The 17642-nt window shown below is 37.6% G+C and overlaps 1 protein-coding gene across 1 annotated transcript in view; it reads left to right on the plus strand.

Moving 5' to 3' along the window:
* LOC108972815 (chaoptin) overlaps positions 1-14029 on the plus strand; it is a 242574-nt gene extending 228545 nt beyond the window's left edge. The window contains exons 4-7 of the mRNA XM_018939640.1: positions 7473-7583; positions 10010-13340; positions 13451-13477; positions 13594-14029. Coding sequence (XP_018795185.1) covers positions 7473-7583; positions 10010-13340; positions 13451-13477; positions 13594-13767 — 3643 coding nt within the window. The 3' untranslated portion in view covers positions 13768-14029. The remainder of the gene's footprint in view (positions 1-7472; positions 7584-10009; positions 13341-13450; positions 13478-13593) is intronic.
* The last annotated feature ends 3613 nt before the right edge of the window (positions 14030-17642 follow it).

A 17642-nucleotide genomic window follows, 5' to 3' on the forward strand; every position in this document is an offset into this window, starting at 1 on the left:
AAGTCTGTTTTCTGAAGCCGTATTGTCCTTCTGATAATCCGCGGACTTCGTGGATTGCAAACTCCAAGCGATTTCTTATTATGCTTTCGTATACTTTGCCCGTTTTATCGGGCATACACAGTTCATCTGTTTTTTTTTTTTTTTTTTTTTTTTTTTTTTTTTTTTTTTTTTTTTTTTTTTTTTTTTTTTTTTTTTTTTTTTTTTTGGTTTTGGGACTAAAACCAGGCGCTGAACTTTCCTGGGATCGGGGAACACTTTTTTTTATACATGCGTTGTAGATTTCAGCAGAAAGAGTGGGTTTAGAAATTGTCGCCACTTTCAGTGTTCTGTTTGGTATGCCATCAATTTCAGGCCCTTTGTTGTTTTTGATTTTTGTTTCCTATGACCAATAATTCCTCTTCTGTACCAGCGAGGGTGATTAAGCAGCTTCGTTTCGTTGCTTAGCGCTAGAAATCGCGGCCTGCGTTCGAAATATTGGCTTTCTTGATGAACGGAGCGCATTTGGGTTGATCAACTTATTTTGGAATTTGGTCATACAGATTTTATAAGCAGTTCCCCAGAGGTCTATATTCGCTTCTTCACAGATCTTTTCAAAACAGTTTTCTTTGCTGCGGGTAAATAGCTTTTAAAGCTTCTTTGAGAAGGTTTTCGCTTTCGCCACTTCGATTGTGTTGTCAGCGATGTCGGTCTGAGTGATGAAGTTTCTTAGCGTAACAAATTTTTCATTCCACCAGTATATAGGTATATTTTTGTGACATTTTGTCCTTTACATTGTAGCGTCATAAGTTCCTTTCGCAATGCGGATACTAAGTGAACGCCGCCTTCGCAGTTTGGGGATTGTAGACTTGCTTTTCCCAATAAACTAGCTCTCACACATAGACTGAAGCAACTGCATTTTTTTAAGCATCGTTTTAGTGAATCATCCTCTGAAAATTTAGACAAATGAGCTGATTCTTCGAAAGAACATTGATGTGTGAAATTTTAGATCGACTTGTTCTCGAATGTACAAACCGATCAGCGACAGACTGTCGATCAGACGGTTGGTGTTGGGTGAAAATTTTTGAATATCAATAAATTTAGATTATAAAAGTTATGATAAAAACTAAAAAACAAATTCGAAACACCCTAATCTACATACATATATGTAGTATATATTCTTATAAGCTCGTTCACTTCCATCCGTCTATTGCTGACGCGACATTTGCGCTTTCCGCTTTTTCGCTTTATTAGCTGTGCGTCGAATGACATGCTACCACATACTTATGGTACATAACATATACATACATACACTAAGTACAGCTATACGCTATCACAGCAGAGCGGCACATAGCACAACTTAGCATGACACAACATGGCACAGCACAGTATGCCATACCGTTATGTTAAACAGCTTACGCCAGCGTCAAAACTGAGTAAAGCACTTTGAAGAGCGATTCAATGGCAAAATGTTTGTTTTCCACTTAAATGGGCAACATGAAATGTATGCAATGATAATATGAAATGTAAGTGAGCTGCGTTGATTAGTCAGTTTGAGTTACGCATAAGCTACAAACCATATATTCACACATATGTATGTACATATATGCGGTTGAAGATTTCGATATATGTGATTAATAACAATTTTGTTTCACTTGGATATTGAAGTTAGGAGAAGATGACTGCACAAAACTATTTTTTAAAGCAACATTTTTTAAGAAACTGAACAATTTTTTTTTTTTTAATTTGAATACTTTTGGTGATTTTTAAAAGATTTTATTGTTATTTTGAAGAAAAAATCATGTTTCAAAGCCCTAGAGAAATTCAACGTATCAAAAAATAAGGAATGGTCATGTAGTATCAGGGACTCGATTTAATGTGTAAATAGAAATTTTTGATTTTGAGTTATAGATCTGAAAATCACATGTCCTTTTCTCCCCATGAAATTTCTAATTTTGCGGAGTCACCAATATCGTAACTCATAACATATAGCTGCTATACAAAGTGATCGACAAAAATCAACTTTTCGTATGAAATTTTTTTAAACTGTTTTTAGCTTCGAAGCAGCCAAAAATAACGGTTTTTTCTTGTTATAATTTTTCTTAGCAACATAATATCCGACTTAAGGTTTTTGCTATTTTAAAATATAACTTTCCCACAAGTTAACCATAAACTGCAACAAACACACCTAACTGTCACTATGTTACTCATATCCACATATCAACTTTCATTATAACGATTTTATCTCCCTCCTACACGTACACACATCCACATACATTCAGTGCATATAACCATTAATATCATCATATGTCCACCCACTTGCTCGCTTCTAATGCGCTTTATGTTTGCCACACTTGAGCATTGAATGACTTGCAGCAGCTGCTTTTGCTATTTTCACCACTTGATGTCATAATTGGTCATACTTAGTAAGTAATGATGAGTAGTAACAATGCGACAAAATTGCTTAAGCAGAAAAGTTGTGACAATTTTGTAGTTTAATCATCAACAGTTAGAATGCTGCTAGCTTTATGGGTTGTTTCAACTTTTGTGAATGATAAAAAAGTGCAGTTAAATTTAATAAATGAGTTGACTATTTTAGGGCATCAAAAATTTAATAATAATAATTTAATAATTTCAAGAATTCTTCTTGAAAATAAAATAAATTTTTGTTAAGATAAATCGAAACATAACTCGTAATTGTTTCGCATATAGTCACTAAGAAGTTCGAAAATCATTCACCAAATTATATTATACGAGGGCTGCTATATATTTTCTGGCCTAATAATGAGAATAGGAATATTTATCAACGAAAATGGTTTTATTGTTTTTCCCAAATTGTCTCCATCAGGATTTATACACTTTTGCATGCGCTCAAACCAATTTTCGAAGCTCTTTTTCCACTCCGATTGAGACACCTCCAAAACATGGTTTTTGAATGCTTCAACAGCATCTTCTGGCGACGAAAATCGTTGACCACGCATTATTTTCTTGATGTGTGGGAATAAAAAGAAGTCATTGGGTGTCCAGTCAGGGCTGTATGGCGGATGACCCATTAATTCGACGTTTTGGTCGGTCAAAAAGTGCACAATGATTCGTCTTCTCTTTTCCGGTTTCCGAAGACTTTAGGCAAACAAATGGTGGAGTACCACTCAGAATTGACCGTCCTACGTTGCCCAAGTGCAAAAGTCGCCACATGAGCAGTTTTGCCAAAGCAACAGGCAACCATTTGCTTCTAAGTGTTTCTTCCACGAACAACTTTCGTTGGATTTGGCTCGTCTTGGAAGACCCACACGGTCGATTGCTGTTTTGTTTCGAGCTCATATGCATAGATCCATGATTCGTCACCTGTGACAATATTATAAACGGCTTTTGAAGCACCGCGATCGTATTTTTTCAGCATTTCTTTACACCAATCCACACGAGCATTTTTTTGAGCGATTGTCAAATTGTGCGGGATCCAACGAGAACGAACCTTTTTTATGGCCAGGTGTTCATGCAATATCGAATGTATGCTGGTGGGAGAAATGCATAGGCATGCCTCTATCTGAAAGTATGTTACATGACAGTCTTGCATTATCAGTTCACCTACGGCATCGATGTTTTCTGGCACAACGGCTGTTTTTGGACGACCTTCACGGAATTCGTCTTTGAGCGAGCGTCGGCCACGATTGAATTCGTTGTACCAATTTTTCACCGTGCTAAAGGATGGTGCTTCGTAGCCATATAAAGAGTTTAGTTCATCAATGCACTCTTGTCGTTAAAATCCACGTCGAAAGTTGTGAAAAATGACCGCACGAAAATGTTCACGAGTTAATTCCATTTTTTGGCCGAGATGAGTTTTTTAATTCCCTGTAAATAAAGCAATTCACGATTAAATGACAAAACGTTCTGAGTGATGTTATGCTAAAAAATGTCAAAGTTTCCAATGGAAATGTCATATTGCACCTGGCAACACTTAATGTTGCCTAGGCCAGTAATATATATAGCAGCCTCCGTATCCGTAATTTAATATATCAATATGAGATATCTTACATATTGACTGATATATACGTATAAAGTCAAAAAGAATTTTAAAATTTTGTATTACATTTATAAAGGCTAGGGTATCATCTCATTTTTAACGAAGTTGCTCCTATACTTGAGATAAGGTGCGGTAAAAGGCCCTTTTGGACAATACTACGGTCCCATATATTCGCTGGTACTTGATTTATATATCGTGACGAGAAATAGTCTGGTGTAGCTTTAAATGGAATCGCTTAGAAATTAGGCATGGCTCTTAGCTAATTTAGTTAAAATTTCAGTGGTAAAAAGAGATTATCAAGAGCATACTATGTAACAAGATTTAACCACGTTTGTTCGAGAAGTTGTTGAGACTTTTTTCCACTTATAATCTCTACCGTATACCGCATGTAGACAAAATTGGACAAATATCAGGGTTCCTGACTGAGGACTTCGTTATAGACTTTTCTTCACATGTACGCCAATTGGAAACCATGGCAATAGTCCGCTTTTTGTCCATATGAATTATTCTCCTCCTCGAAGTAATAAATATCAAAAACCATGTTTTTTAAGCATGTTATAACAAAAGAATTCAATTTGGATTGAAATCCGAAAAATTCGACGAAAGATAAAATAACAAAAACGAAATTTACTTGTGATCAAAGGTCATAAGGAGCATGCCGAATGGCGTGCTTTAGTTTTTAAGGGTAAAAATGATTTTCGATTTCCGCCAACACTACGAGCCAACCTATAAGCAAAACTTTTGGAAGGCAAAATTCGACCAAAATTTGGGCTGAAATTCAATTTTGAGTAACCAACGAAAATTTGTCTCTTTTTTATTTTTTTTTTCGACCGTATCGTTGTCTTCCATTAGCGAAGTTTTTGTTTAGGTCAAAATGTCATGAGAGGTCTCATTTAGTTCTAAAGAGACTTTTTAGATTTCAGTAAGCCTAATTAACATTTGCATAAATATACTTTTTTTTTTTTTTTTTTTTTTAACTGCAAAATCACTTCCATCAGTCACCCACTTTTGTTGTGCCCCTTAATTGAAATCAAATTATTTCCGCAAAGCAATAACAGCATCCCGGTTTTGTTTTTTTTTTTTATTATTTTTTTTTTGTTTTTGAAAATGATTTAAAATATATGGATTTGCTCATACAAAATATTACTGTCATTTCCTTTAAAAAAGTTTTCAACGCAATAAAGAGGCGATGACACATCATCTAAGCGCACGTTTTCAACCTAATTCACACGCGCTCACCTATAAAGCTACAAACACACATACCCACACGCTGACATAAAAAAACACGTGCGACAACCCTTTGAAGTATCTAAATAACGGTAAGCATTTGTGCGTTATTTGAAGTCACTTAAAAGGCATCACAACTGACACATTTTCAGCGTTAGACACAAAAAGCCAAAAAGTGTTGCGCACAACCGTGTGCAAAAGCAGCAGCAAAAAGTTGCATAGTTAATGCCACAGACATGCAGAACAAAAGGCTTAGTGTAGTACTGGTAAGCGAAATTTTTACTTTCTTACCCCACAAAATATATGAAAGTGTACAACTAGCGGTTTTTAAATGCTGCCTTCTGCAAATTTTTCACTAAAACTTGGGTGCGGCAGTGAGGTTGGCATAAAAATTTCTAAAAAATTTCGCTAACTCACATTATGTTGCAAGAGCAACTGTGAGGGCACAAGGCAAAAAAAAAGAACAAACTTATACAAAAAGGGCTTATAAAGTGAGGACTCATGTGTGTCATCAAAAATTTTGAATTTGAAATTTCTTTAGTCCAATGTTACTCATACGCCGTGTGCGGCACACGAGTGAGGTGGTGCGGCGAATGTAGTTGAATGAGTCGGCTAAAACGATACGCTTGTGCGCGTGTATGGCAAGTCAAGTCATGCATGCATATACATATGCTTATTTACATATGTACATTCATACATAGTATATATATATATTTACATACCAAAACGCTTACTGACGCTTGTGCTTAGCTCTTCAAATATTTTCAAGCATAACTCTTTGTGAAAAAGCAACAGCTTACACATATATACAGCTTGCCGCACCTACACAACCATAGATTTACATATTCGCACACGTATACATATATGCGGTTTATTTGCTTAGCTTTTTATGGTGCTTACCAAAAACGGATTCAACGCCGTTTTACACACTCAGCTTGTTTGCGTAATGTGCGAAAAATTCGCATATAAAAATGTACCGTTATTAAGAGTGAAAGTGTTTGCCGAAAACCATACGAATTTGCTGAAGTTCGCATTTTGGTTATTTTTAGGTTTTAATGTTTTTTGTGCTAATTTTGTGTGTGAATGTTCTTTGTTTATTAAAGAAAACTTAAATTTACTTCAGTTAAATATTTTAAGCATGCACTTAATATTTATAGTCTTGTTTAAAAAAGCAACCAAATAAATAAATAACAAAGAAAAATACAAATATAAAATTATATATATATATAAATATTTTACTAGCCAAAATCTCGTTTAAAGAAATAAATATGAAGTAATACAGAAGAGCATGGAACACTGAAATAAGCTTTACATATTACCTATCAGATAAAGAGTTCTAACATAATCATACCCTGAGCAGGGTATATTAAGTTTGTCACGAAGTTTGTAATACCCAGAAGGAAGGGTCGGAGACCCTATAGAGTTTATATATATGTCCGTCTGTCTGCCCGTCTGTCTGTCTGTATCTACACTAACTAGTCCCTCAGTTTTTAAGATATCGTCCTGAAATTTTGCAAACGTCATTTTCTCTTCAAGAATCTGCTCATTTGTCGGAACGGCCGATATTGCACCACTATAACATATAGCTGCCATATAAACTGAACGATCGGAATAAAGTTCTTGTATGGATAACTTTCACATTTGATGTGGTATCTTCACGAAATTTGGAATGGATTACTGCTTAAGGTGACAATAATCTATAAAAAAATTGTTAATTACTATAGCATATAGCTTTCATATACACTGAATACAAAGTTATTAACAGAAATGCACCTGTAAAGGGTATTTTTTTCCCATGATCTCTTTTCTCTTTCTACAAATTTACACTCCAATCAATCAAACTAATAATACAAAAAGGTTTAAAAATATGCCAGGTGATTACTTTTACCAGACCAGGGCTCTATGCCATTTTACACAGCTTTTGCTAAGTGTGCCGAATCTCCTATATGTAGGTCCATCCTAAAAACCTCTTGTGGCTGGGCATTGAAGCTATCAGAGATCAGATCTTCAAGCAAAACTCTCATCAATGCGGATTAAGCGGTGAATGGGAGCTCGCTATATATTAGTCTGAGATTACGAGGGTCCTATGAATTATTTCAAAAATATAGCTGGTGACTTGATATTGAGCAGAGAGAGGTCGGTTAAATTTCCTCTAGTTGCTCACTCACAACCTTCTCAGATATTCTGGATGCGAAGTTTTAAATTTAATATCGATTATGTAATTCCAGCTTTCTGTTTATATTTACAGTACAATGACTCACTCACTCATGACACTGGACATCTCCGGCAACAAAATGCAGCACATACCGCTGGAGGCATTGCAGAAATTGCATTCGTTAACGCGACTAGTGGCGCAGAGGTGAGTTTCACAAAATTTTGTATTCTATGCCAAAAAAAATGTTGCATTTAATTTTTAGAAGCAAACCTTTTATTTAAAATATTCGCAAAAAATTTTATGATTATATATATAATTAATTTAATTGCGTATAAACCATAAAATCAATTTCTTTTAATTTTTTCCGAAAAAATATCAAAATCTAATTTAAGAATTAGTATCTATAAAAAAAAATATTGCTTGTACTTATCTTTTCGTTTGTTTCCTTTCACAATTTCAACTCCAACTCTGACTATTTTATTGATTTCATTTCACAGTTGTGCCTTTAGTATTTACAATTTTTTATTTGAGATGCCAGTTTTTCATTTGCAATTTAAAAAAATATTTACGCTTTTATTTTAGATTTCATATTTCAAATTTTTAAGTTCCCGAATTTCTACAAATGGCCTAAAATATAAATGTTCCAGAACTCCAAACTTTTATACTCTCGCAACAAAGTTGCTAAGGAGAGTATTATAGTTTTGTTCACACGACGTTTGTTTGTAAGTCCTAAAACTAAAAGAAACAGATATAAGGTTATATATACCAAAGTGATCAGGGTGATGAGTAAAATTGAAGTCCGGATGTCTGTCTGTCCGTCCGTCCGTCCGTGCAAGCTGTAACTTGAGTAAAAATTGAGATATCGTGATGAAACTTGGTACACGTATTTCTTGGCTCCATAAGAAGGTTATGTTGGAAGATGGGCAAAATCGGCTCACTGCCACGCCCACAAAATGGCGAAAACCGAAAACCTGTAAAGTGTCATAACTAAGCCATAAATAAAGGTATTAAAGTGAAAGGATCGCATTTGAGAGGGGAATATTTGGACGTATTTTTTTTTTTTGGAAAAGTGGGCGTGGCCCCGCCCCCTACTATGTTTTTTGTACATATCTCGGAAACTACTATAGCTATGCCAACCAAACTGTACAGGGTCGCTTCCTTCAGACATTTCCATATACAGTTGAAAAGTGGAAGAAATCGGATAATAACCACGCCCACCTCCCATACAAAGGTTATTTTGAAAACCACTAAAAGTGCGTTAATTGACTAACAAAACACGTCAGAAACACTAAATTTGACGTAAGAAATGGCAGAAGGAAGCTGCACCAGGCTTTTTTTTTAAATTGAAAATGGGCGTGGCGTCGCCCACTTATGGACCAAAAACCATATCTCAGGAACTACTCGATCGATTTCAATGAAATTCGGTATATAATACCCTGATGGTGATATAATACCAATGATGAAAGCGGAACAAAACTTTACACAAATACAGTATTTAAGCTGAGGTATCCCTTGTGGGAAAATTTTCGTGATCGGACTATAACTTTTCAAGGTCCCTGATATCGAACACGAAGAACTCAGTGCCTAACCTAACCTAACCTAATTTTTTACCGAAAATATCGGTAAATCAATACAGTTAAAATAAATGAAAATACAATTCAATACTCAAAGTACACAAATTGAGCTAATCTAATTAATTTTACAGCAAATTAAAAAAATATATAAATGACGGATAATGAAATCTCAATTATCATGCGAGAGTATAAAATGTTCGGTGACACCCGAACTTAGCCCTTCCTTACTTGTTTTATTTCATTTAGTATCACGAAGCACAAAGTTATTATCTTGAATTTCTGTTCTGAATGTTGGTTCTCAGAGTCTTACGACTGAACTTACCATTTATGCATTTAAGTGTTTTACCATAAGCTAGGGCATGAAAAAAATAGAACAACAAGTCCAGAAGTGATATAGATAAGTGCTTTCAAATTACAAAACCGTCATACACATGACAAAAGTATTGATTACTTGAAAATACTGGTGCTTTATTCTTTTAATAGATTCCCTTCCCAAAAATCGGAAAATGAAACTTTCGTGTCCATACTCTTACGCCTTTGAATCAGCTTATCAGTTTTTAACACATAAGACAGTTCTTTTCTTCCTTAACTAATAAAGTTTATTACTGAGTCTCTGCACCTATACGAACTCAAGCCGGATCAACTTCTGTTCAGAGAAACCTGTGAAGACGGAAGAGTTTTCCAATCCAAACTGTAATATTTAAATATATCCTAATATTTCATGTCAAAGTACCGCTGATTCGCAGTGTTTAGATTAGGATTAGTTAGGGCCTTCACAGAACTTTAAATACTACCTCGACGAGCTCGAGCTTCAAAAATCTTATAAATGAAAGTTTGAGTTTATATATCGTAAAGATTTATCTTTCTTTGGGTTTCATCAGAATGTGATTATTTTAACATATTTTTGGTTGTTACTGCTCTGTTATGTATTTTTAGTGATTCCGATCCAAAATGGCTTTACATTTCAGTCAGATTTATCTTAGCACATTATGTTTTTGAGTATATGTATAACTTTAAATCAATATTTTTTAATATTTACAAAATTTAAAAAACAAGGAATCACATAACAACATTGGAGGGCAACTGGGAGGCGCTCTTCGACACGCTACGCTCGTTACATCTCTCCGGCAATGACATCACAGAGGTATCACCGTTTGGCCTGCATGAAAACGGCAACGGCTTGAACGGCGGCAACAGCGGCGCCAGCAGTCATCCTTCCAGTTTGGCGGCCATCACGCGCCATGATGAGCAAGCCACGACGAAAAGTGCACACAACAGTGCGCGAAATACGCCGAATGAACTCGGCAGCATAGGGGGCCACACGTCGAGCACTAGTAACCACATTGCGCCCAGTAAACCCTTCAGTCGGCTGCAGAAGTTGCTCTGGCTGGACCTGTCGAATAATCGCATCTACCACATAGCGCCCAACTTCCTGCCACGCTCACTGGTCACCATCGATCTCTCGAGCAATCTGCTCACCGTATTTCCACAACAACTCTTCGAGCATCTACACGGCCTGCGCATTGTGTCGCTACGTGACAATCTGTTGCGTAGCGTGCAGACGAAAGAGCTGCGTCTGGTGCGCATGCGTTTGGAAAAGCTCGATTTGGGTATGAATTTGGTGGAGACGCTGGAATCGGATTGGTTTCAGAACAACTACTCGGATGTGCATGTGCGCGCCTTGAATCTGGAGAAGAACTTCATACGGCAGCTGCCACCGGCGGTGTTCAAGGGCACTGGTATAGTGCACCTCGTGTTGGCATTCAACGCCATCGAGCGCATACACGTGACCGCCTTTGAGGGCATCACCGAGACGCTGGAGTACTTGGATCTGGAACGCAATGAGCTCAATGCTGTGCCAGGCGCGATCAGCACATTGCATAAACTGAAGTATCTATACCTCGCTTCGAATAATATCTGTCAGTTAACTAATCTGCCGGAGAATACCGAGAATCTGCGCGTGCTTAGCTTGAGCGGTAACAATTTCACGATGATACCGGTGCTGGCATTGCGCAACTACACACAGCTCTCATACCTCAATATGGGCTATAACCTAGTTTCGGACATACCGGAGGGCATTTTCGCCGTAGACAATTGGGGCGCCAATCTGCAGACGATACTGCTGCGCAATAATAAAATCACGCACTTGCATTTGGGCTCTTTCTATGGTTTGGAGCAAATTCAGGAGATCAGTTTGAGCTTCAACGATATTAATATACACCATCCTTTGGTGTTTGAGAATGTGTCACGCACTTTGAAGATACTCGAACTCTCCTTTGCGGTCTTCCCAGCGCGCAGCATGGAGTCCATCGATCCGCTTGAAGCGCTGCTGCCGCTCTCGCAGCTGATGTGGCTTGGTTTGGACAATAATAACCTAAAGACGCTGTCAAATGAATCCTTTGCCTATATGCGTGAATTGAGCTACATCAATTTGGCATTCAATCAGCTGAAACAGTTGCCGCGTGGACTCTTCCTACCCGACGTGCATAGTCACCTAGTGGAGATTGATCTCTCGTACAATGCTTTAGATGTTATCACACGCAATACCTTCCACAGTCTGGGCGATCTGCAGACGTTGAATTTGCAGTCGAACAAGCTGAAACTGCTAGAGAAGCATGCGTTCCACAACTTGGAGTTTCTGCGTTACATCGATTTGTCCTACAATCAGTTGGCGAATATCTCGCACGGCGCATTCACGGTGCTGCCCAACCTTGCTGCCTTGGATTTGATGCATAATAACCTTTGTACGCTCTCGCTAAAAATGTTCCATTTCGTCTCGAATACCAGCACGCCGCTGCGTCTCAATGTCACCTACAATCAGATTGCGCACTTTGAGGATGAACTCAGCTCGTACATGTATATCTATAACCTGGATATTAGCCACAATGTGATCAGCAAAACCGAGAGCTTTGCGAACCTGGCGAATACGCTGCGCTTCCTCAATCTCGCACACAATACAATCGGCAGTTTGGCCAATCACGCCTTCGGCGATCTGGAATTCCTTGAGATACTCGATCTCTCTTACAACAATGTCACGACTTTGCGTCGACGCAGTTTTCAGGGCTTAAATAGTCTGCAAGAGCTGGATCTCGGCTACAATGGACTCGAACAGTTACAAGTCGAGCAATTCTCGAACTTACGCAAGCTGCGTATACTACGCGTACGTGGCAATCGTTTGCGTGCGCTGCCACGTGAAGTCTTCATGAACACGCGACTCGAGTATTTGGATATTTCAGATAATCAGTTATCCGTGTGGCCAGTGCCGGCCTTCTCGGATGTCGGCTTTACGCTGCGCAGCATACAAATGGCGCAGAATATGCTTGAGTACTTAGACTCCAGCATGTTTGTGAACTCGCAATTCCTCTACGATATCAATCTGGCTTGCAATCGCATTACCGTGTTGCCGGATAGCACTTTTACCTTCCTAAATAATCTCACCAATTTAGAGCTCTCACAAAATCCACTGGTAACCACCAACCTCAAAGAGGTGTTTCTGCATACGCCACGTTTGCGTCGTCTGAAAATACGCCGTATGGGTCTCTATGTGCTGCCACAACTCAGTCTGCCATATCTGTCATATCTCGATGTCAGCGGCAATTATCTGCAAGAGCTCACCTCACTACATGAGATGCGTCAGTTGCGTCACGTGAATGTCTCACATAATAAAATCGTTAATGCCAGCAGCGTTGCCGAACATCTACCGACATCGGTGCGTGTGCTCGATCTGGCGCACAACCCATTACGGCGCATCACCGCGCACGACCTCGTCGCCTTGCGTCACCTCACCGATCTCAATCTGCTCGACGTGAAGGTGGTGAATCCGACAGTGTTCAGTAAACTGCGCTCACTGCGCAAACTGCATTTGACGTCACATCAGAATTTGGGTGAGCTCGTGGCGCGCATACCGGGCCTACAGGAATTACGCGTACACTGCGTGGAAACGAATATTGGTTCGCAGCTCTTCGCGAAGCTGCTGAACAATACCAAATTACAGCTGCTCGAGCTGTACGGCGGCAATGTGCAGACAATAGCGCCAGATGCGCTCGAGGGCTTGGCACACAACCAACATTTGTTGGTGAAAATCTCACATACTAAAATTTCCGATTTGCCGCCAGGCATTTTTTATACGCTACGCGCTGTGCCACAGCTGTCCATCGATATATCCAATAACAAAATCAATGCGCTAGCGGCGGACAGCTTCTATCCGAACAAGACCTATTGGGATACCGTGGGCACGCGCAGCATCATCGGCGGCTTGGACACGTCGAACAATCCGCTCGAATGTGAGTGTGGCTTGGTGTGGTTCGGCCATTGGCTGCGGCGTTGGCTGCGCGAGTCGGCGCAAATTAAAGTGATACAGAAGGACGAGATGAAACGCATGGTGCAGGTGAGTGAGCACTCTGGCTAACAGTCAATTATTTCCTTATCTGATATTACGTATTGTATGTATTTTCTAATTTGCCAAATTCTTTTTATGTTTCGTTACCATGCACGAAGTTACCGCTACCCGCACACGTTTTGCGCGTAAGCCTTTTTTATTTCTCTTACAAACTCTTTTCACACACACACTCTCTACACATTTCTCGAAAATGATATGCTTATATATTTTTCTCTTTCTTCTCTACTCTCAACGCATGCAGCGTGCGCGCTCGAACATGTGTCACGATCCCACCACGGGTCGTCGTCTGCCCATACTGGAGATATTTCCCGAAGATCTGCTGTGCCAAGCGAGCGCACTCAGCAGCTCGAGTGAACGTCTCTTTCTGCTCTCATTTGCGGCGATTGTCTTGCCGCTCTTCACAATGTCACTTTGATAATTGGACGCCTAGAGTTGCTAATGTATATAAAGTGCTAAATTAAGAGTTGCCATATAAAACTAAATATATTATATAATAATAAACTTTAAACTGGAATGGTTCTTGCTTTAACTGTTGAAAGTGTATGGAGTTTGGAAACTAAAATATTGTTAGCTTGAGAGATATGTAAATTGCTGTAAATTTACTGCGGTAAAGTGTTAATTATATTACGTAAGCAATGTAAATTTGATAGTTGTAAGTAAGATAGCGTTAGACGATGTGTGCAATAAATTTTAAGTTAAAGACTATTCGGAAATTATTTTTCATGCATATATAATTTTGTGTTTGGAAGTAGAAGGATATGCGATACATGCAAATACGTGCTGACAAGGCAAAAGAGCTTACGTAGTGTTTGAAGAAAATATTTTATGAATTTTTTACATTTATAATTTTAGCTATCTACAAAACGATCCCAGCTGCTCATGCCGCAGTTAATTTCAGGACGTCAAGCATATAATAAACTTTCTTAATATAGAAATCTCTAGTAAGATTCACTTTCAAAATTTATTCAGCTCTACGTAAAATTGTTTGTCTTGTCAGTACCAGCACTTGGTTAAAATTATATGAATTCGTTTATAAAAAATACACACATTACATAACACTGCAGGTGGCAACTGTTATTCCTGTTGATTCCTAAACTAGTAACTTTTTACTAACAACTAATTAATAGTATAATAGAAATATAAATATAGCAACTTACAGAACTGGTTAAAATGACATGGTTAAAAACTTATTTGTTTAGTTATGAGATTTTCGAGCGGGTCGGTAGATGATGAGCGCATAGTGAAGAGTAAAAGGCAGATTCAGCTTAGATTAGTAATGACTAATATTTCGTTTACACGCACAGTGTGAGTAATAAGGTACAGCATAAGAGAGTAATATTTCATTTACGCTCAGAGTGTGAGCAGCAAGGTACAGTATAAGACAGTGGTCAGCCACAGCTTGTTTTTTTAATATGCAGGAAGGTCAATGGGACCATTAACATTTATTGGACTAACCTGACACAGTACGGTATGCTGCTGCAACCCTGCTGCTGCACTCTACCAAATACCTTACACCATTTTTCCTTTTTTAGCATATCCACTCAAATCTCTACACCAAACAGTGAGACGCTGGTGCTTATTGACATTAAGCGCTTGTTCTTTTCTTCTGTAGACCCTTCTATGATGGCCATTAGTTTGCTAAGATAGTAGGTGATTTTCGCTGGCTTTCCTGTGGCTTGTTGGATTTATACCCAAAAGGTTAATTTGGGGTCCAATCTTACGTTGACATCTTTTTGTGTCTACCCGTAGTCATTTAGATGCTTATTAGGAGAGGAGTGTGCTTATTCATCAGCAGTAAAGGCTCCGTTTTTTCTGTAACGAGCTCAAGATTAGTTGAGTCAAGCCATGTCTGCGTCCGAATCTTGACCTGATTCAATTTTTTTCATGCTTCCTTTGTATCTCGGACTGTGATTACTGCTTCTATGTTGCCGCGTATCCGATTACATATGATTCGTCTGACATTTCAAATTTTAGCACTTCATCATAGCTAATGTTCCACAGATATGGACCTAAAATGGACCCTTCTTAGCTCCTGCTGATTTCTATTTGTCGTGATCCCTCTCTAGTCAGGTACAGCAGTCCCTGTTTCTGTTCCTTATTACTTCCAAAGACGCCAACATAACTATTCGCTTGTATTTGGAGTTTCGGATAGCGTCGAGAGTTGATCTTCCGTGTCTAAAACCGTGCTGTATAGGGAATATTTCGCCAGCTTCATTGATAGCCGCTTCCAGTATAGGTTTAAGTCCTCTTTTATAGAGCTTCCCGCCGTGTTGAACTCGCATTGTGAGTGGTATTTTGATGACAAGCTAGGATTTCCCTTGCTGATTAGGACATCTCTTTATTTTTTCCAAATTTCAGGAAATATTGCAAATTCGAGGCAGGCGTTGTATAACTACGAGTTTGTTTATATTTTATTCCAAGTTTCCTGGTATTTTTGTTAACCTCTTCGCGTTGTTGCTCCACTTTTTCTTTTTGCTTGTCTCGATAGCATGCTTAAGCTTCTTTTGCGCCGCTTGATATTACTTGGCATCTTCGGGTGCTACTCCTTTGCGTCTAAATTTCGTGTATGATCTTCGAAAAAGAAGACATTTGCGTCTAAGCTGAGCAATATGTTCAGAAAATAAAATACACATATTTGTTTAAAATCGAAGATTTTTTTTATAACTTAAGTCTGGTTTGTTTCTTCAATGAAAATTTAAAGTCGGTAGTAAGGCATACTCTTTCTCTTTCACTTATTCTCAATATTAGCTTTTTAATGCTTATGAGTGGACAAACAACTAGCATGTTGATTCATGCAGATATGTATAGAGATATTTAGCTAGCAAGTGAGAAAAGCTGAGAGCGAGAGAGTAGAAAAATAAAGATCAAGAGAGAAAGAAATGTATGGGAACGAATTGATCTCCGATATCATCTTGAGATCTAGCATGGAATCTGGTTGGTTGATCTACTGAATTACATGCTTTTAGCAAAGTTAAGTTTGTCGCAATCGTAGGAGTTCTAGAGTCTACTAGACATTGTCCTCTCGACTCTTATGCTGTAAGGCTTATACATCAGCCGGACGAAAACTGTCCAAAGTTATGTGACTGATGGTGAGGTGGAAACTTCCAGGCATTTTCTTGTTCTTTCTCTTTCTATTGTTCAGTTTTCCCTAGACTAAGGATCGGCTCACAGCGCTTCGCCGATTATTGAGTGTATTTAATAACATTTTTTTGGAGTTCTAGGTACCATAAAGGACTGGCTATACGTTTTCCAAGTGAGATTGCTTTTGGGATTAGCATTTCTACTTAACTTAATCTAAAGAAAAATAGAGCATAGGTTTTAATTTTTACTCTACTGTGCGCTCAAAAATTATTTCGAAAGCGCTCTCCGCTCTTAAAGTTATCACTAACATGTTGCTCCTATGCGAAAATCTACACTGAGAGAAAAATTATTTTATCATTTATTACTTTAGGGATACTTGCAAGATACAGCGAGCTAATGAATTGTTGAGACAAGTGAACGCTAAATTATATGCAATTAAATAAAAATATATTTAAAAGGCTACAGAAGCAATAGGAAACCACACGACTTTTAACAAACAAACCAAACTCACACTTTAATAATAGCGCTAAAACAGACATAAAAAAATATAAATAATTAGAAATATGTATAAAAATGTTTTAAGTTGGTAATAAGAAATAATTAGCAATAAAAGTGAGGGGAAAAAGAAAACAGAACTAAAAATAAATACGCAATTTTATTATAATGAAAAAAAAAATATTAAAATATATGCACAGTGCATTGATAAATTAATAAAGACATTGAGTATAATATGTACTTATAGTATATATATATTTGGTATATAATATATATGTGTTTAATATAAAACAAACACACACTGAATTATGTAAATCTGTATATAAACACATAAGTAATGACAATTACACCCTCACTTCCACACCACACACATACTCACCAGTTACACTGAAAACTTTAAGAATTAAGCTGACCAAAACGTAAGCCTAAATGAGCAGTTAGCCCTAGTTTAGCTGTAGTTTAGCGCAATAAAATATTTAATACTGAGACTTTTTAGCAAAATGAAATGGTAAGCATTAAGAAAATATATAAGCACCAGTGCAATTGACTAAAATACGTGAATTTAATACATAATTATTATAAATTCATTTAGTGCATTGAAATCATTTATTAAATAATTAATTTTAGAAAACAAAGAAAAAATAGATATTTTTAGAAAAACAAAACTAAATATAATTGTATGCTAAAAATTTATATTGAGACACTTTTTTACTA

Source organism: Bactrocera latifrons, unplaced genomic scaffold (assembly GCF_001853355.1).
Source record: "Bactrocera latifrons isolate USDA-ARS-PBARC rearing strain unplaced genomic scaffold, ASM185335v1 scaffold_43, whole genome shotgun sequence".
Lineage (NCBI taxonomy): Eukaryota > Metazoa > Arthropoda > Insecta > Diptera > Tephritidae > Bactrocera > Bactrocera latifrons.